At 35.9% G+C, this 21753-nt stretch overlaps 2 protein-coding genes across 5 annotated transcripts; both read left to right on the top strand.

Moving 5' to 3' along the window:
* Positions 1-2604: 2604 nt before the first annotated feature.
* On the top strand, positions 2605-11766 carry LOC144571495 (putative serine/threonine-protein kinase SIS8). Of its 4 annotated transcripts, none has more exons than XM_078320805.1 (17): positions 2605-2994; positions 4172-4375; positions 5666-5857; positions 6384-6649; positions 7332-7514; positions 7841-7966; positions 8055-8147; positions 8264-8359; positions 8889-8975; positions 9200-9302; positions 9384-9657; positions 9752-9875; positions 10090-10109; positions 10217-10373; positions 10655-10943; positions 11368-11440; positions 11534-11766. In XM_078320805.1, exons 1-17 carry the CDS (start codon positions 2788-2790, stop codon positions 11614-11616), a joined length of 2577 nt encoding a protein of 858 aa, XP_078176931.1. In that variant the 5' UTR covers positions 2605-2787; the 3' UTR covers positions 11617-11766. The 4 variants fall into 4 exon arrangements, with proteins under 4 accessions (XP_078176931.1, XP_078176932.1, XP_078176933.1 ...); XM_078320806.1 differs by having other exon boundaries at positions 7847-7966; XM_078320807.1 differs by lacking the exon at positions 7332-7514 and having other exon boundaries at positions 2606-2994.
* A 6592-nt stretch (positions 11767-18358) lies between these two features.
* PEX7 (peroxin 7) lies at positions 18359-20481 on the top strand. The gene is made up of 3 exons (XM_078321081.1): positions 18359-18758; positions 19186-19568; positions 20092-20481. The coding sequence occupies exons 1-3, from the start codon at positions 18435-18437 to the stop codon at positions 20342-20344; spliced, it is 960 nt and encodes a 319-aa protein (XP_078177207.1). The 5' UTR covers positions 18359-18434; the 3' UTR covers positions 20345-20481.
* The last annotated feature ends 1272 nt before the right edge of the window (positions 20482-21753 follow it).

Consider the following 21753-nt stretch of genomic DNA (forward strand, 5'->3'; position numbering starts at 1 on the left):
TTTTTTTTTATTATGACTGAAATGACAATTTGGTCCGAGGTAATTTCACAATTTTTCAACGTATTTTTTTCTCGAAATTTGTGAAAACAGCTGGGACCGAAATGACAATTCGGTCCCAAAAAAAAATAAAAAAGGACCAAAATGGCATCTTAGTTTTTATGATTTTTGTAAAAAAACAAATCAATCAAATTAGTTTGGTTAAATCTATATTTTATATTTGAATAATTATAACAAACCCCCCACTTCCATCCCCCCATTTTCCCCGCACTCTTTCTCTTCCTTAACTGCCATATACCCCCCCACTAATTTTCCTAAAAGTTTCCTTTTATCCCCCCACTAATTTCCCTAAAAGTTTCCTTTTATCCCCCCACTAATTATAAGAACCCCCCACTCCCATCCCTGCATTAATTATGCATTCCTCTAATAACAATTCTCGCGTTAATTAGTGCTTTAAAAACAATATGCGCATTAATTATACTGTTATCTAATAACAATCACTGTTAATAAATGTTTATCTGTTAATTGATGTTCAAAAAAGTATTTATCATTATTTCTGAGAAGTATTTACCCTTGTAACATAGAGTATTTATCCATGTAACATAGAGTATTTATCATTATGTCTGAAAGTATTTATCATTGATGCTTTACTGTAAGTTGCAATTATGTCTGAGAAGTATTTATCTATGCAATACAAAGTATTTATTCATGTAACATAAAGTATTTATCATTATGCATGAGAGTATTTATCATTGATATTTTACTGAAAGTTGCAAGTATGCCTGAGAAGTATTTATCCATGTAACATAAAGTATTTATCCATATAATGTCAAGTATTTACCCATGTAACATAAAGTATTTATCATTATGTCTCAGAGTATTTATCATTGGGTGAGAGGATTGTTTATTTAATGGTCTCCAGTTGTGCGGGGACGATTAAAAAAAAAAAAGAAATTTTGTGCGGGAACAATTAATGGATTGATTTATTCTTTCATAAATAGAGATCATTGTATAGGGTTTAATACCTGATAAATTCAAGTTAAATACTTTGATGCTTCAAGTTAAATACTAACAGTTTTTTAAACGCTCATTAATGATTGAGCGGTCCCCCCATGTTTAATGGTCCCCAGTTGTGCGGGGACGATTCAAAAAAAAAGAAAATTTTGTGCGGGGACAATTAATGGATTGATTTATTCTTTCATAAATAGAGATCATTGCATAGGATTTAATACTTGACAAATTCAAGGTAAATACTTTAATGCTTCAAGTTAAATACCCGCAGTTTTTTAAACGCTCATTAATAATTGGGCAGTCCCCCCATGTTTTTTTTGGCAGTATCTGCGGAGATAAATGCGGAGATAAACCTGCGGGGATTGTTATCATTGTCCTTTATATTTTTATTTATGGTTTCTAAAAAAAATTCTATCTGTATGGTATAAAAAATTTCGCAAAATTATGCTTAGGGGTGCAAACGGGTTGGATATTATCCGACTGTGTCCGCATCCGTATCCGAAAATTATATACGGATATCCGTTATCCGTGCGGATACGGATACGAATATGGTTTTGAATTTTAATTATCCGTATCCGAATAATAGATATATACCATATAATTTATCATAAATTATGAAAATATTTATGTATATATATATTTACGGATATCCGCTCTCCGATCCGTATCCGTAAGTATCCGTCTAATATCCGATCTGTATCTGTATCCGAAAATTAAAAGCGGAGACAGATATGATTTCACCACTATCCGATCCGTATCCAATCCGTTTGCACCCCTATTTATGCTTGATGCCCTGAGTGCATGTGGGAGGAAGTAGTGGGTGCACAACCACACGTACCCCACACATAGCTGTACGCGACTTCACGTAAAAATTTCAGATATTAAGGAGCATGAAATGAGCTTACAGTCCAGCCAAAATGATTTTGGTGTCTATTTGAATTATAGATAATCTCCTTTAAAGATTTGTACTACACTATCGATGTTTTGTGGGAGGTTTTTAAAACATAATCTGATTTTGATCATTAATTTTAGATCAGAAAATCAGATTATAATAACAGAATCCTACTTCAAGGTTAATAATAAAGAAAATTCATATACGAATCTCATATACCTAGTCACTATTATGGAGTTGGCTACGGTGCTACGTGTAGAATAGAGGGCCACCGTGCAACAGCTCAATATTTGAGTTTTCAAAATTATAACAGTCGATCCGAACCGTTCAACATGATCTCCATATAAATATGTACTTACAAACCAAATTTTACATTTTTTTTACTATTTTTTTTAGATAGATAGAAAATCACTTGATTTGAAATTGAGCCGTTACACGGAGACCCTCTATACTACACGTAACATATAGCATTTTTCCACTATTATTATTGTTGTACTACTGTTAATCAATTATTAACTCTACCAGACAATGTTTCCAAACAATCAATGGACCTATTATTGGTATACCTCATTTTAGATTAAATGTATTTTCGCTTGGGCCTAATGGGCCTTGCATCGTAATTACAAGATTTTACTTGTCACTGGATCCTTCCAGTTTGGGAATACTTTAGATAATAGAACCTTAGACCATGGTACTGGAGAGGATCCGATTCCAGCGCGGGACAGAATCACGCCCCGGAGTCATTCCCCTTCTCCTTCTCCAAAGCTTCTTTTTTCTCTCCTCCACTCCACAAAAAGTTGAGCAAATAAACCACAAACAATAAGCAAGTTGAGTAATGGAGAATGGTTTGAGGAGGCAATGGTATTGAGCTCCGACATTCCGTGGTGATGGAGGGAGTCAAGGGAGGCGACGCTGGGCGATCCGAATCGGGTGCGGATCTGAGCGACAAGATCCGACCCACTCCGCTGACTCAACAAGTGGCCGAGTCGGATGAGCCGAGGACTGATCTCTCTTCTCAGGATGCTTCTCAAGTTCTCTGGTCGACTGGGGTTTTGTGCGTTCCGATTCCTAATGGATTTTATTCAATCATTCCTGTAAGTATGTAAAGTTTTTCATTTTTGAAAATCATGTGAACCTACCGTCTAATGGTGAAATCAAGGATGTAATGTACAAAACTTTCACTGAAGTATTGGCTGCGATGTAATGTGGTCTAGTAGAGTATTGTGGGTGCTGATAATGATAATTTTATTTGATCAATCTTGTAAGTGTAAAATTGGAAACTTAAGTGATGAAAGTGTTGCATTTTTTTTGCATGAGGAGTTTATCAGAAATATTGTTGGAGAATTAATTATCTATTCCCCTACGCCGAGTAGGCTATGGGAATTATATGGAGAAAAAACCTTTACGAAAATTTAACATATTTCTTGATCACAGTCTTTTTAAGTTGGTTAAAAGGGCAACTGATCAATAATCAGGAATGAGATTATACCTTTGAATCATTACCTGATATTCATTTTTGTTGTCACTTTGGTTGCATGAGTATAATACTAATCCGGGAATAGTGTTGCTATTCTCATTCAGATGCAATCCACACCCATTCCTCTCTCCTCGGAATAGCATTGGGTTAGTATTATTTTGCTAACCCAATATTTTGTACGATTAACTTATTAGCACTATTTGAATTAGCATTATTCTGAATTATACGATCTTGACAAAATTTTGTACTAAACTGAACAACAACAACTACGAAGCCTTTAGTCCCAAACAAGTTGGGGTAGGCTAGAAATGAAACCCAACCGGAGTAACAAAAACAAGTTTGTACTAAACTGAATAGCACAAAATTAGCAATCTTCCCGCAGTATGATCACACACTAATTGGACTAGCATTACTCCAGAACTATTCCTTTGACGATCCAAATGCACCCTAATTGATACCGGTCAAGGCCAGCAATGGTATGAGTACAAAACCAGGAGCAGAGCCAGACTTTCAAACTACGGAGGTCAAACACACATTGGGGGTCAATCATATAAAATTTTCCTGCTGAGAATGGGGGTCAATTTTACATTACCATAATATTTTACACTAATTATACATAAATATAAAAAATGGAGGTCAATTGATCCCCATTCATTATATATAACTCCGCCCCTGTACAGAACACTACTCCTAAACTGATGAGTTTGCACTATTTTCTTGAAACACTGCTCCCATTTTGCAATTATTCCTATCACGTTTGTTTATTTCTCTTTTCTTCATTTTTAAATTTGAAGGAAAAGAAGCTCAAGGAGCTTTTTCAAACAATTCCCACGGCAGATGACCTTCAGTCACTTGGAATAGAGGGCCTCAAAGGGGAGCTAATACTTGTAGATATAGAGAAAGACAAGAGGCTCTCTATGCTTAAGCAATTAAGCTTAGCACTTGTCAAAGGTTTAAGCTCTAATCCCGCCTCTCTAATAAAGAAGCTCGCCAGTTTGGTAAGTCTTTTATTTCTTTGCTTTGGGGAAATGAATATCCCTATCTCGTATGTTGATACCTAGTAAAAGTTTCCTTTAGTCTCAGCAAGTCATAATTTAGTCATAGCTACCAACTTAAAGAAACAAACTCAAAATGAGATTTTTTGCAAAAAACAACAAGTATTTCAGAGTCATAATTTAGTCATAGCTACCAACTTAAATAAACAAATGCTCAAAATGAGAAGTTTTGCAAAAAAATAACAAGTTGTTCAGTTATTTATTTCCTTTCGTGGAAATCTAAATCTGGTCGCTGCCATTTTGTTCTTAATTCAATAATAAAACAAATATTTTGTTAACAGAACTTATTTTTTGTCCCAATCAGTATCAAGCTTAGTCAACCCCATGATTTCACTGCATTTGATTTTCCATTTTTCCTTGAAAAAATTGATGGTTTTTCTGCATTCTAACTTTCTAATAACTTAAGGGTTTTAAACACATAATTCAGGGGCATTATGGGACCCCTTGTGCAAATATCTCTCAAAGGAAAGATTATTTTATAGAAAAATCATAGAAAAATTACACTGTAGAAGATTTATTACTTGTGAATCGATCTTGAGCAACCTACTTACTTGGACAAGAGACAAACCACTAGTGTAATTCGTTAGTTCTGCTGCTAGGTTCAAACTTTAATACATATGCTTAAATACACAGCAACCAGTGCACAACTGCACGTATAGAGTTTCTTAAAACTCCCCAACAAATGTATTGCATTTTGTGTACAATGTATAACTACAAAGTAAATTTTCTTTCTGAGTATAATGAGTTTCATGCAAAAATGTTTATTTCTACAGCTTTAAAATATATATACACAGGTTGCACACTATTTATTTCAAAATTCAGATCATGTAATTTATTTGTGAAATTTAAAGTTTCAAATTAAATATATCAATAAGCTTAGTGAATTACAAAAAATAACCAAACATATTTTATATGAAAGTTTTAGTAGTATTGTATTTGTTAATTAAAATATTTTTGTAGCAATGTCCAATGCCATATTGTATCTATGTTTTTTTTTTAAATCCTGTAGTGTGCTGTGTCGTGTCTGACTGCTCTCATGTCTATGTCCGTTCGGCATAGTCTAGAACTAACCAGCATAATCTTCTGCCTGGTATTCATGGTACTGTATCAAAATACAAAATTATCACCAAGGAGCCAACTAGTATGGTTCCAGCACCAACCAGCTTTAACCATTAACAGCTAGCCCAATCAGTTCAATATCTAATACATTAATTTTATTTATTATAAGCGTAGGTCTCGGACTTCTATAAGAGGTCGAACCCACAGATGAGTCCTGCAAAAGCATCAGCTGATGAAATAAGCCAACTGATTGAAAACCGAGGGATCCAGCTCTTGGGCCAGATCAGACATGGGACATGTCGGCCCCGCGCCATCCTTTTTAAGGTCCTTGCCGATGCAGTTGGGCTCGAGTGCAAGCTTGTCTTGGTAATATTTCAATTCGTTTTTGTTTGGAATAATAAGTCAAGTTTTCTAGGGTTTTAGAGATGCACAATGCATGTAAAAGGCCTCGTGGTAATAACATTTTGGCTCGTTATATTAGTAGGCATTTGCTTGCTACTTAAAAATAAATAAATAAATAAATAACATTTTGACTCGTGTTTTTGGTTTATTTTTCTTGAAAAGTTCTGGATATGTACACTAGATCAAATTTGCTAATGAGTTATGGTATCAGTCTATCAGACTATCAGTAAGCATAAAGCAGCACACATGATTATTCTCCCATTGTTTTCAGTTACTGTTGTAATTTTTTCTGGTCATTTACTTTATGAATGCTTCAGCCAATCATCTGCACTGAATACTAACCAGAATGCATAATTCTTCAAGTTTCCTTGTTTATTGAGTTCTGGCCAAAGGCTAAAAAATATGAGACCTCTCTTAGCTGATCATGTCTGGTCTTCATATATTTTGTACGTTTAAAACAGAATCCGTATTACTGATTTGGTTGTAACAGGGGTTGCCGACTGAGGAAGCAGTGGAGTATGTGGACTCATACAAGCACATGTCAGTGGTGGTGAGTGTGAACTCAACAGAATTCATTGTAGACCTGATGCGGTACCCTGGACAGCTGGTTCCGTTCTCGTTACGTGCTGTGTTCACAACCCACATCTCGGCTGCCGGTGAAAGCGACTCAGCCGACTATGACTCGTGTGACTCCCCGCTTGAACCCAACAGTCCTCTCTGTGGCTCTGGCCTCAGCGACCGTATTGACAGCTCTTGGTATGTGTCTCCTCTCTCTTGACTAAAGGCCTGTCAAGCATTGTCCTTTTTGTATTTACCAAAATTCGTGAATTATTAGTTCTGGGTGCCTTTTTCCCCTTTCTTCAGTGAAGTTTTGGTTAACCTCTTGTGCAAAAGCCTGACTAACAACATGTATTTGGTCTACTAACAAGATGGTGTGGGGATTGACTGATAGTGCTATGATATTTGAGGTTTAATAATACAGAGAAGGATTTGTAGTGTGATGTTGTTCAGTAAAATACCGGTACCCTAGGTTACAGTTCATTGTAAAATTTATATCTAGAATTATTATGCAAGCCATCTTATAATGGCCATGCGACTGTTAACCAAGTTTGAGAGAGATTGTAGTGTGCTTCGCCGAATTTGAGTGAAGATGATCCTGAATATAGAAAATGATGAATATTTGACCTCATCAAATCCATTTTCTTCCTGTGTTTTGGTATCAATTATAATCTAGATCTTAGTCTCCCTACAATATGAATGTGCTATACTAATTTATTCGTGTTTGGACAATGAGGTCCCATTGATTAAGAACATTATTTTTGCTTTCATTTTTCATTTGAAAACTTGCTTTGGCTTACCAGACACAAAACGTCTGACTAGAATATGGTACTAACTACTAACCACTAACTATTACGCATATCAAAATCGCTGGCTTCAGCCTTCACCTTTCACCGCTGAGGCCATGCTCAGCACCCCCATCCCCACTGCCAAAATGGGTTCAGCCAACAGCAACTCGTCTGATGCCAGCCCCCTTTAAAGCCAGCACTGCATGGTGTGATGCTAACCTCGCCAACTATATTAACACTTCGCCACCATCGAATGTTTCTTCATTGCTTCTCAGGTTCAGATTGTGGATCGCTCTGTATATAGATACTGACTACTGTAGGTTTATATGGTAGATGTGCTGTTGGATGTGTGCAATCACTTTTTTTTTCACCTGGTTTCTACTTAACCAAAGTAGACTGGTCCTTTGTAAAGACAGTGGGATTGTATTTTGGCTCCTCACAATTAGTTCTTGTACTGTTGGAGATTATTTTTACCATCCATATCATACCTGGCATTCTGAGGCTTTGTTTATAGTAGCTTATGTTTCTGTCCTGGATAGAATCATACTGAAATAAATACTCGACTTAGAGCAGTTAGTCACATTGTACCTCTTATGCTTAGTTGCAGCCAAGAGCAAGAGGAAAGTTCTAGACATCTACATTCCCAAAGGGAGGGATCCGATGGTGCTAGTCCCTCCCTTAGGAGCATTATGCTTCGGCCATCACATCTCTCTGATAGTAAATTAAGGTAAGACAACACTTGCATGTATTGATTTCCATGCCTTTAGTTATAAAATCTACGGATGTCTAACTTGTATATATTCCATGTTTTCCAGTGCATCACACAGTGAACCGAATATTGCGAACTTTTGGGGTCGAAGTCGAACAAGGGTTGTGACAGAACAACACCAGAGGACGGGTAGCTCAAGGTTTTCATTTTAAAAATCTTTTGACATACTTTTTTTTACCCCCAATCAATAGACCACATAAATTCAAGAAATTGTGTAATCTATCCATACTGTATGTATTTTGTGCTTTGTTACAGCCCAGAGCACCCCCTGAACAGAGCACGTGGTCGGTCCATGCTGAGCCGGGACAAACATTCCTTTCAAGATTACTCTGATGGCGTTGGCACATCAAGGTACATAGTAAGTCTCTGATTATAGATTTTTTATGGGATGTCAAACCTTAGATCAATCAAGCCACTTGCTTGAGTAGTCCATACCATATGTTTATGTTTATGTTTATGTTTTCCTTTTTTTCCACCACCGTAGTTGTTATGACGTCTTTGGTGGTCAATATCTAGATAACCATGTACGCTAAAAGAATTAATGTTTGGAGAGTTAGGTATGGCTACTGTCATAGGGGTGTTGGGCAACAATAAATGATAAATGATAGAGTATATCCAGTGAAAGTAGAATAAATGGAAGTAGGGATTGTCTTGCATACTTTATTGCTCATTAGAAAATGGAAAGTTGTTACATGCACCGATAATATAGACCGTGAGTAAGTGGATTGCCACTGAATTGTGGGTCCCAAGATTATGGGCCCCAAGGGATAGAGATTTAGCATTAACTTTAGATATTTTGAAGAAGGATACTCGGCAGTTTCTTTTTAATTTTGTTCCTATTTTTCTTATTTGACAAATAAGTTTTCCTTTCTGCTTGCAGATCTGATGGTGCATCGGCCTCTAATGCTCGACGAGCAAGGAGAAGGAGCATTAGCATCACACCTGAAATTGGGGATGATATTGTGAGGTTGTTATTTTTTTAAAAGAAAAAAAGAAGTATCGAGTTTTGATAAGGGCTTTACAATCCTACTTTCATACCCTTCTTTCTAAAACAAAAGAGCATATCAAGTTTCTCGGGTTAAATTCCAATTGGTCTATTTTACTAGTTGGTCAGATCAAATGTCTGGTTTTCGTAAATACACTGCGGTCTTTTAAGTTTCTAACTCTTACAACTGTCACTTTCTTACTCAGGGCTGTCAGGGCGATGAACGAAAGTATGAGGCAAAGTCGCACACCTAGGGATCAATCAGAGGAAAGAAAAGAAGGAAATGCTAGTGACTCACCACATGCCCTTGTAAGTTTATCTTAAATGTCCTTTACTTTATTGTTGTATTGTTTGAATTTAAATTTATATTTTGTCACATGGGATTATTAGGAATTGGGGGATGAATCAAACGATAACCCTAACCTGATTCTGAGGAGGCAATTATCTTCTCAAAAGGCGGTATCTCTGCCATCTTCACCCCACCAATTTAGCGCCGGCAGCTCAGGAATTAGTGGGGACCCTGAGTTTCTCTCAAATCGGCAACTGATAGCCACCTGGAATAAAGTGCTCCAATCCTCTTCTTTCATGAATAAGCCGCTAATGCCATTTGAAGAGTGGAACATCGACTTCTCTGAGCTTACTGTGGGAACACGTGTGGGCATAGGTACTTATGATCTCCTTTGAATTATTTGATATTCTATAATAGATGCTCTAGCTTGAAATCTAATTTTTACTCTTTTCTTCTTTTTTTTGTTTAGGGTTTTTTGGAGAGGTGTTCAGGGGTATTTGGAACGGGACAGATGTTGCAATAAAAGTCTTTCTAGAGCAAGATCTGACAATGGAGAACATGGAAGATTTTTGCAATGAAGTCTCCATTCTCTGGTACTTGAGTTACTATCTGATTTTTTAAATAATGACCTTCCTAACAAGTGTTAATTTATTAAAGGCTAAGCCACTGAGTTATAGTTTGAATTATCTATTTCTCTGGCATTATTATTTATTCATCACCAAATTAGTAAATTTGTTTCCATTATTATTCTGACGTTTCTTTCATTAATAGCTAAATTGTCTCTTTCTTTTTTTTTTTTTTGTGCAGCCGGCTTCGACACCCAAATGGTATGCTCTCTTCATATGATCCTAAAGTATTTATTATTTGTAAGTGAAGAAAATGTTTTGCACAAGCAATTATATTTATGTCATCTTTATTTTTCTTAATATTTCAGTGATATTGTTTCTGGGTGCATGCATGAAACCACCTCACTTGTCCCTGGTGACAGAGTACATGGAGATGGGCTCCTTGTATTATTTAATCCACATGGGTAGCCAAAAGACCAAGCTCAGCTGGCGTCGTAGGCTGAAAATGCTTCGTGATATCTGCAGGTCAAGATTGAATCTCTAATTTTCTTCTATACCGCCACCCCCTCCTCTCTCTTTCAATACTAGTTCTTTATAATGTTGAACCGGCTAACAAGGTTAAAAAGAATGAGCCAAGTAAAATTTAGCAACTCTGTTAAGCCTCGATACTAGATTAAACAACCCATATGCCAACAACTTAAAGAGGAAAAAACAAAGAAAAAAGATGGTGCCCTGCTCTCTGATACATACCAGTAATGGTGCTCCTTGATCCTAACCTCTGGATCCTCTATTTTCTGTGCTGACAGGGGGCTGATGTGCATGCATCGTATGAAGATTGTGCACAGGGACCTGAAGAGTGCAAACTGCCTGGTGAACAAGCACTGGACAGTGAAGATCTGCGACTTTGGGTTATCACGCTCCATGACAGGTGCCCCAATGCAGGACAATTCTTCAGCAGGGACTCCTGAATGGATGGCTCCTGAGCTGATCCGCAACGAGCCTTACAATGAGAAATGTGACATCTTCAGCATGGGTGTCATCATGTGGGAGCTTTGCACTCTCAAACGCCCCTGGGATGGTCAGCGCCCTGCACAGGTAATCACATGTTTCTATTGGCATACCGGGGGTCCTTTTGAGATCTAGGGTTGGTTTTCCGGCTTAGGTCAGTTTTGTGCTCATTATGCCATTTGGTTCAGATTAGTCAGGTCTGGTCAGTTTGGCTTGCAACTTCGGATTTTAGAGGGGTCTGACTATTTTGGATTACAGCAGATCAGAGGAGTTTGTGATCTTTGATACTGTTTATGTGTCAGATCTGTTGTGCCTTTTTTGGGTTGGGGGTTTTGTGAGGTGGCGAGAGGATGCAGAGTTGGGATCTGAGTCAGATTCGAATCAGATGACACAAATCACATGCCGTAGTTACTGTGCCATTTGAACTATGACAACAGATGGGTACTCTTGCAAGTTACTGTGGATGAAAATGAAGTTGCTATTTATATGTTGCTTTATTTTTTATGTACAGGTGGTTTACTCTGTTGCCAATGAAGGAGCCAGATTGGAAATTCCAGAAGGTCCCCTTGGCAGCCTCATCCAAGGTTCTCCTAAGCATAACCAAATTGTGGACTCCACTCCACACATTATAGCTGTATTACTTGTCTGAGTGTTTTCTTTTTGTTTTTTGTGCACAGATTGCTTCGCCGAACCAGAGAAGCGACCCAACTGCCAGGAGATATTGACCCGTCTGCTAGACTGCGAGTACACCCTCTGTTGATTGAACTTGTATAAGCCAAATTACGTTCTCTGTTTTTTCTTTGTTTCTTTTCAATTGCCCCCCATATATTCATAATTGGAAGGCCATCATCATAAGCTGTAAAGCTTTAATTTAACCATGATAAAGAACGTGCTGTCATAGCATTTCAAATTTTGAAAGCCTTGTTCTTTCTTTTCTTTATCCAAGCATAATCCAATTTCTGCTGCCAAAGTGCTCCAATTTTGCATTTTTTTTTTTCTTGATCTGTTCTATTTTGTGGATAATTCAGGTTTAAAACAAGCTACAAAGTCAGTTTAAAAATTAAGCAATATGCGTTGATGTGCATTTAAGTCTTGAAACTTCAAAAAATATATATATAATGACTAAAAGTTTTGGAGTTATTTACCTGTTATTTATTTAGGTCTTTGTTCACTAGACTAGGCACGTTCATCGGGATTTGATTGGATTAAAAAAAAATTTGACAAAGTGATGACTAGGTTTTCAAGGGAGAGGATGGCCGTAAAGAAAATATGTGCTTGTTGTAAAAACATTTAGAAGAGGTAAGAGAATGTGGTGATGGGAATTTCTTGTAAATAATATAATTGAAATTCTAGATCTTGATTTTCAGAGCTATGTACGGAAGTCAGGGTCTTCTTTTGACTAAGATACTAAGTCATCTGAATAAAATCATAATAACACTAGCATAATAGCAGTTTATTTCGACGTTTCACTTTTAAAATTTGGAATATAAATGAAACGTCAATTGTAAGTTAGAAAAATGTTGAAACTTTTAATTTGAAAACTTAAAAAAAATTAATTTAAAATCTTTGTTTGTGACATTGGAATGAAAACTAAAAATATATTTCCTTAATAGTGGATTATTTGTCTAATGACTAATTACTATTCTTTAATAATCTCTTACTGTGCTGTTGTTGATCACATCTTTCGATGCATTTATTTACCGTTTGAAACGAAATTAAATAAAAAAAAAAACTGAAAATGCTTTACTGCTATTTAATTAGATCACGCCTCCTTTTTCTTTATCTTCATTTCTTCTCTGATACAAGTTACTCTCCGTTTTGAATCCGAGATGGAAAAATTATATATATATTTTTTATTTGCTTCCCTGCAATTCTTTTTCCCTTATCAAAATTTACTTAAATTAATTAATAAATTGTGTTATTTATTATCGTATCTAAGAACGACAATCTCAAATTATCTTAGTTGCAGTTCTAAATTTTGTACAATAGAGACGGCATAAAGTATGGTATTCAGAGCCTTCTTATTTTGTCATTATGTTCATTAAAATGATTGCAATATTTCCAAAAAAATAACATTCATAATAGAGTTAAAATACATCATTATTTTCATAATTCACTTATATCTAGTATCTTTATTTATGTTTTCAAAGTACAAATACTTAATCTAAACCACTCAATATGATCTTCACATTAAAATATACCTGAAGACTACATTTTATATTTTTTTTAGAAATTTTTTACTATTTTTTAGACAAGTGATATCTCGCTATTTTATCTATATTCCGACTAAACTTTGCACCAAACCTGTACCTAAAACAGTGAAATCGTGTTTATTTCATTGAATATCTATATGATGTGGTATTGTTGCATTTTTGTTCTTATTTTGCAGGAAACAGGCGAAATTGAGGAAGAATTTGGAATTTGAAGGTTTACACACGGACCGTGTACCATCTCATGCGGACCGTACATACCTCTACCCGACCACAGACACGATCGCACACCATCCACATGACCAGGACACAAGCACACGGTCCGTGCACCATTCCACACGGACTGTGTATGGCATTTCCGGAAAACAGAATCAAAAGAAGGAAATAGAGGCCAACAGAGGAAGGTCGCGAATGAAAGGCATATAAGCGAGATTTCTAGCAACAGGAAGATCATTCTGGAGCTAAGGAACAAAACCTAGGGTTTGGAGAAGACGGCTAAGCTTGGAGACGAAGCAGAGAGGAGGAAAATGCAAGTTTTGCGATGAATCTTCTTTGTTCTTTGAATTTTGTCACGACTTAATATTTTATCATTTGTTTTGTTTGCTTTAGAACAATGTTAGGCTAAACTTTTTAGTTTCTAGGGATATAATGTAGTCGAATATTTTATTTTACATGCTAGTTATTTGAATCTGTGTTGAAATTTGTGTTTGCTTGCTTGTGTAGTATTATAATTGCTTAGTTGAAATTGTTTAAATTTGATTGGTTTACTGCTAGATGCATGGTCACATCTTGATGGTAATTTAGGCCTTGATATTCTCTCAACCAGACTAAGTATATGAGGTAGGTTTGTGAACCAAGAGATGAAATCAATTAGTAATCGAGAGGTGAACTTTTCCTTGCGTCGAGAAATGGAGGATACCTTTAGTAAACCAAACAAGTAACTTAGGTCATTCAAACCAACAAACGAGAGTTGAGGTTTAGAACCCTAAGAGGGCAGAAATTGTAATCCTAGTACTGAGTTAATTAAGCCAACAAACGAGAGTTGAGATTTAGGAATATTAGGTACGGTCAATAGAACCCTACACAAAGGAACAACACAAAAACAAATAGCTGTTGTATCAACTCGAGGGCCACACAGACCCTGTATGAGAGTACACGGCCCATGTACATTGGACACGGCCCGTGCATGAGTGTGCACAGACCGGGCACCGAGAGGCAAAGCTGAGACGAAGTCAGAAACCCTAGGAACACCCTTTTAATCATTTAAAAACCAAATTAAAACTTCTTTCTATTTTTAATTATTATTATTGCATTGTTTTAGGAATTTAAACACCAAAAACCAACCTTCACAGAACTTCTATATTTTAATTAAATTAAGTAGAGTCCAGTTAAACTCGAACCGTCTCTAGGATAGATCCCTGATAATACTACTCGATATGATTGTATACTTGCAATCTGAGTCGAAAGCGTAATCAAAGTTAAAAAATATAGCTTGCTATACTGGAACTTTGTGCATTATCCTTTTGGTGCAACAACAAGTACAAAATCAAAAGATTTTGGATCATAAAATTCAATGATTTTGTACCTATCTAAAAAAAATAGTAAAAAAAATTCCAAAAAAGAAAATTCAAACAAGTTAAATCTGCATGACATCTAAAGTAAAGCTCATTGTTGTAAGGAAATTGAAACAAGATTCAATATGCATGACATCTAAATTAAATCTCTTTTTTTTTAAATCTTGACAATGGCTGTCAAGTATAATTTTCATTAATTAAACGTAAATTATATCTATCATATTACATCCAGAACATCATCAACATCAAACTACATCAACATCTAAACAACATCGACATCGAACATCACAAACTACTAAAAACAACAAAATAAACAAATCATATCCTTCGATAGTAGACACCAACGACCTTCAACATCGGCTGGCTAGCGATCATAGGAAAATAAGACATCATTTTTTTTTATAATTAGGATTGTGGGTGGAAGGGTGGAGGTGTCAAGAGATAGAAAGGTGATGTAGATTATTACAATACAAGTAATAAATCCTAGTTGATACTCAATTCGGTTGCAAGTGTACAACCTTGTCAAGTAGTACTTAGGGATCGTCTCCACAGGGACAAGTTGGAATATTAACTCTAACCTAACAATTTAATTTAGTAAAAGAAAGTAAAAAGGTTTTGTGTTTGTTCAAGTGGTTTGGTTTCGATTAAAATGAATTAAACTAAAGTATTTAAAGTAAAATCTGATTTTTATCAAGTATGAGAAATTAGGGTTTCTTAGGGTTCCTATCCACTAGTGTTATGACTAATTGGTTTATTAAATTTGTTCTTTTAGTTATGAAGGCACAGTTGGGTGTTGTAGGTAGAAAGTGATATCTCTATATTAATATCATCTTTAAATTAGAATAAACGTCACCTCTCGGTACTTGGCTACCCTAATCTAAAGTCATTAAGTTCTTACTGTCTCAATAAATCTAGAAAACTATCTTTCACCTCTCGGTACTTGGCACAATTTTCTAAACTATTAGGTGAAGCCCGTATAAGACAAGCGTCACCTCTCGGTACTTAACCTATCAAATACTCTATTCCTTATGGTCTGGACCTAATATTCAATTTCTCAATTGCAAATACCAAATCCTAGGGTTTCATGTGATTTCGATTAAGTCCTCACAATCAATTAAAATAAAGAATAAATCATAACAAAGAACAAGAATATATAAAATAAAACCAACTAAATCATAACAAAAGTTTCAAGTACAACCCTAATCAACCCTAGAAAAGCCCTTAGCCAGCCATGGCTAAGATACAAATCAAATCAAAAGAATAAAAGAGTTCCAAAGGAAAGAAAATAATAAAACCGATTGATCAATGATCTCTTCTTCCTTCTTCTCTCTTCTAGCTTTTCCTTGTTGAAACCCTAGAAATTCTGCCTAAAAAACGTCCTTAATCTGTTCTACAAGTCCCCTTTTTATACCCCTAGCAAAACCTAAAAATAACTCCCTAAAAATAGCAAATTCGGGCTCTGAACCGCCTTATTGCGGGCCGCAATAACATCTATTACGGGCCGCAATGAGTGGAGGCAGTTAAGAATTTGTCGCGCAGAAAACTGTAACCCATTTCGGGCCGCAATGGATTTGGTTGCGGGCCGCAATGAAAGTGCAGAAAATCTGTAAAAGTCATTTCGAACCGCAATGGATTTGGTTGCGGACCGCAATGAAAGTGCAGAAAATGAAGTGGCTCTGACTTGTTTGGTTGCGGGCCGCAATGAAAGTGAAAGCTGCTCCAAACTTCGTGCTAACTTGCTACAAATCACCCGTATTGCTCCTTTAAGCTCCAAACACTTGATTACCTGCAAAATAAACATAACTAGGGCAGTAACTTGAACTTTTGGACATTTCTAACCTAATCAAACCTAATTTAATCAAAACTTGGCTTAATTTACATAACAAACCCTAGGTTTCAATAGATACAATTTCAGCTTATCAAAAGGCTGACGACTAAGGCTATCATTGTCAACTTTTTCCGGTTCTCCCGACAGAAGTAGAGGATAGAAAGGTGCATCGAGACGAGAGAGTTGATGGCTAGGGCTATTGTCATCAACTCTCTCTTCTTTCAACGATGAGGTGTAGAGGTGGGAGTGGCCAGCGTGTCGAGAGGGGGTTACTGGTGGCTTAGAGTTTGTCGGAGAAAAAAACAGATGGACGAGAGTAGAGAAGGGGGGAGGGGGTGACCTGCCGACAAAAAGAGTGGAGCGGTGCCGACTGTCTCCTCCTCCCCTCAGGATCACCCCGCACCTCCGGAAGAGGGTGGAAGAGGGAGGATGCTACTGGTGGAGGCCAGAGGAGCGGAGTTGCAGGCAGTGGTGTTGCTAAAAAGAGCGTCTAGTGCTGCTAGCAAGCTCTTGGAAGGGGGCTGTTGGAGAAGGCGACTAGGGTTTCCCGATTGCTATTTTCTCCTAGACTTAGAAGGATATCAAATAGCATCATGACATCTAAATTAAATCTCATTGTTGTAAATAACGGTATACACTTGTCGATCAGACAAAGTACCATTAAAGCGATTAATTGGTATACGGCCGATTAATTATAATTTTGCGTTTTCATTAAAGTTATGTGCAGATATTGATAATTATTAAAAATAATTATTTTAACTCATCAAACTTATCAAATAAACTTATTTTAACTTAATTTCATTGTTAATTAATAAAATTTTTATGAACTTGTCATATAGAAAAACTCAGATAAGACAAGACAAAGTATAATATAACAGATAAATGTAGAAAAATAATAATAAAAATGACCAACTAATTGACTATATTAACAAAAAACAGATGATTCATAACGGTTTGGTCATCGTCAATGATTAATCAGCCAATTAGTCAAGCTAAACAACCGTTGTTTACGACACTGGTAAATCTATCCATATATGCACGTAATAATTATATAAAAATATAAATTAAAACAAGAATAAATTTACATGCCATCTAAAGTAATTCTATCAATATATGCACAGAATAATTATATGAAAAACGAATTTGAAACAAGAATATATCTACATAATTATATGTATATAATATGTCCCCATTAAGGGATAATAAATCAAGCAACACCCGAAAACAAAAAAAATAAATTTAGATAGAGGACGGTTCAAATGGTTATGTTTTTATTATGTCTTCATGTTCAAGCAATAATAATTTAAAACTCAAATGTCTAAATAAAACGGTTAATTTTTTCTCAAAAAAAAGATCTATTAGATTTGATCTATATCTATTTTATGTACATATAGAAGATCAATATTTCGATTTTGTTTTGATCAGTGTCGAAAGTTTATAAATATATATTGACATATGAATAAATTTTGAACTTTGTTTTTTTTTTAATTTATTGATTTATTGATTCATATTAAAAATAAAATAAATATTTTTTACAAAAATATAGAAAAAATAATATATATCATAGCTATCCATTTTATTTTGAGATATAAATTAATTTTTTTATTATTAAAAAAAAAAGGTTGAGGCATTCATCCCATTTATGTTTGGATGAAACAAAAAATAGAGTTCTCAAGTTTAAAAATAGTAATTAATTTAAATTTTAATTAAGTTAGTAAAATAGTGAACTAATTTATATAAGACAAATAAAAAATAGTAAATTAGTGCTATTTTTGTTTCATCTAAATATCTAATAGTTAAGAAAAAATAGTATTATTATTGAATTAGTACTTGCTCCATATCAAAGTCCAAACGCACCTTGTTCGTTCTCAGTCCTCAATTATCCTCTTCCTTTCTCAATTCCCAGTGCTTGCAAACCACTCCGAGCATTCCCCTCTTCTCTAAATTCTAATCAATCAATCAACCGATGCCGGTGTTCAAGACGCCGTTCCCCGGCTACTCGGTGCGGTTCAGCCCGTTCTTCGAGGGGCGGATACTGGCGGCGACGGCGCAGAATTTCGGCATCCTCGGCAACGGCCGTCTGCACGTGCTTGAGCTTCTCCCCTCCTCCCCCGTCATCACCGAGCTCGCATCCTTCGAAACCGCCGACGCCATTTACGATTGCTGCTGGTCCGAGTCCCACGATACCCTCGCCGTCGCCGCTGTCGCCGATGGATCCATCAAGCTCTTCGACTATTCCCTCCCCGCCACCTCCAATCCCGTCCGTTCATTCAACGAGCACTCCCGCGAGGTACGCGTGCTTAGTTCCTCCTGGTCTTATTAATTGCGTACTACTGAGCTGTGAGATAGGCATGGTGCCTGCCTAATTTGATCGACTTCGTTGGAGATATTATAAATGCTAATTCATGGAAAGTAAAAAGTGTAGCCATGGAACTCTCTAATTAGCAGTGAATTCGTATGTGAAGAATATAAATGTTAGTGTTACCCTTGATTTTGCAAATCAGCTGGTACCTGGTAGGAATTAAGCCTTGATGATTAGCTCCATTGAATTGTTCTGGTGCAGTTCAGATTATGTTTAAATTACTTCTCAAACTTCCAATATTTCACTACCCTGAAATATGATTATCTTATTATTATTGTTGTTAATTTTCCTATTTACATTGATATATTCTGTTTTCCCAACAATGGCTGATCATTTTTTTTTATCTTTTACAAAGGCTCACTCAGTGGACTGGAACCCTGTGAGACGTGACTCCTTCCTCTCTGCCTCATGGGATGACACAGTCAAACTATGGACCTTAGATCGGCCCACCTCTGTACGCACTTTTGTAGAACACTCATACTGTGTATATGCTGCAATTTGGTGTCCCAGACATGCTGATGTATTTGCCTCGTGCTCCGGCGACCGCACAGTCAAAGTGTGGGATGTGCGAGACCCAGGGTCCAGCCTGACATTACCTGCTCATGATCATGAGATACTGTCATGTGATTGGAATAAGTATGATGCTTCTATTCTTGCCACTGGTTCAGTGGATAAGACAGTGAGGGTTTGGGATGTGCGTGCACCCCGAGCTCCTATGGCTGAGCTAGCAGGGCACGGGTATGATAACTTTAATTAACTATTATTTTTTGATGCTTGAATATCAGTAGGGTGATCTTTTAATTATGTTGTGATTTAGCTGTTGTTAGCAATTTTCTTTTATGGAATAATCATTGTTGTTTAAGGATCTCTATGAATAGAGCTAAATTGCTGGTTAATGCTGGACCATAGGGGGGAGTACAATATTAGAGTTTTTTCTTTTAAAATTGGCTAATAAGAGCAGTTCCTGATCAATTGATTATGCAGATTAAAGAACTAATGAAAATTTGAAATGAAACTGGCAATTTTTTAGCAGATTTTACTGGTGGTTAAAAGCAGGCCCTTTATATATGATAACAAAACAAAATTATATATATGGTTCAGATAGATTGTAAATACCATATCTCTTGCTTCTTTTGACGTACATACATTTATATAACATGCAAATGCGGAGTCCCACCATACTAAATTCTTTTAGTAATGTGACAAATATGGTTCCAAATTTGATATATAACATTAATCATTTGTTGTTTTTTAACAACAGGTATGCAGTTAGGAGGGTTCGTTTCTCACCACACAAGGAAAGCGTCCTTTTGACATGCTCATATGACATGACAGTGCGGCTGTGGGACTTCAGGAAGGAGGATGCAGAACTTGGACGGTACCCGCACCACACTGAGTTCGCTGTCGGTGTTGACGAGAGCGTTTTGGTCGAGGGCCTCTTTGCCAGCACTGGCTGGGATGCACTTGTATATGTATGGCAGCATGGCTCTGACCCCCGTGCTGGCCTCTCCTGATACCAAAATCAGATCTTCTCTTGTAATTCTGTATTTTTTTTTTCTATTGTGCAATTAATAAATTAATTGATATAATAAATTGATGTAAGGATCACGCAATTTCAATTGATTGTGAGGTTGTGTTTCTGTTAAGCAAACTTGGAAAGTGTCTATGGAGCCTCCTCAGGGAAAGAATTAGGTGTCCTGGTATATTTTTGCTGCTACTGCTACCATTGGGCACTTGAGCCACTTCCTAGAAAACGTGAAAGGGGTATTTTTTGTACTTTCTTAACTTGATTTTTTTAATTCCAAAATTGGTATCATTATATTCGAACTGCTAGCAAGTATGTAATGATAATTGACTTGAATCAAATAGTCTCATCAATGTAGAAAATTTTAGCCGAGCAAAGTGGAGTTCTGGAGAGTGAATTGCAGTTCTGTTGTGTTGCCAGTTTGGATATCTTTTCCAAACTACTCTGGGATTGCTATTTGTATAATCTGCCCTTTCAGAATGTTTTTTCTTGCATGGTTTTCCCCTGGACTATTATCTTTTTTATGAAAATGGGATTAAACCAACCGATTTCCATTAATAACCACAAGGAAAGTTTATTTGACTTGACTCCAAACAACTGGAGAAAACTCAAGAATATACAGCAATACTAATCTGCTCTTTCATAAAATGGTTTTCCTGTTTCATTCAACCTCTGCTGCTCCGTTTTCTGTTGTGTTCATAACTTTAGCTGGTTTTAGCCAGCAATGATACCCTTTTAAGGTGGGTGGATATGAGTAAGATTTTTTCGTTAGTTTATCGGATATGAATAAGAAATTATTCGTTAGCTTATTAAGGATAAGGACAAATGTAAGAAATATTTTCTACCCGTTATCCTATAGAATAATTAATAAATATAAATTATATATACTAATTATTTTCTATTTTGTATATAACTATATAATTTTATTATTATTATTAGATTGATTTATATTATATATCATATTTTTTTAATTAGTAATTTATGACAAATTTTATTTTGATACTATGTATCATTTCATTTAATTAATAATTAATGACAAACAAATTAATTATTTTTTTTAAAATAGAATAAAAAAATTATTTCTTATATTTTGTGATATTAGATACATGATATATTTAATATATATAGTGGATAAAGTTAGAATATAGATAAAATTATTTTAAAATGATATGATATAAAAATATCTCCACCTGCCTGGCTATGACCCCCTAATTTTGCCTCTTGATTTAAAATTGGTAGCCGGTGAAATTGATTTAAAATTGGTAGTTTGACACAGTCAAATTGGTAGTCGGTCAATCAGTGACCCGGGACTGCGCTTTGGCCTTTGGATTATTTATTGCTGGGAATTTCGAAAAGACCTCCACAAATCTGCTGCGACTGCTACAAGCAGTGACAAAG

Source organism: Carex rostrata, chromosome 19, assembly GCF_964058835.1.
Source record: "Carex rostrata chromosome 19, lpCarRost1.2, whole genome shotgun sequence".
Lineage (NCBI taxonomy): Eukaryota > Viridiplantae > Streptophyta > Magnoliopsida > Poales > Cyperaceae > Carex > Carex rostrata.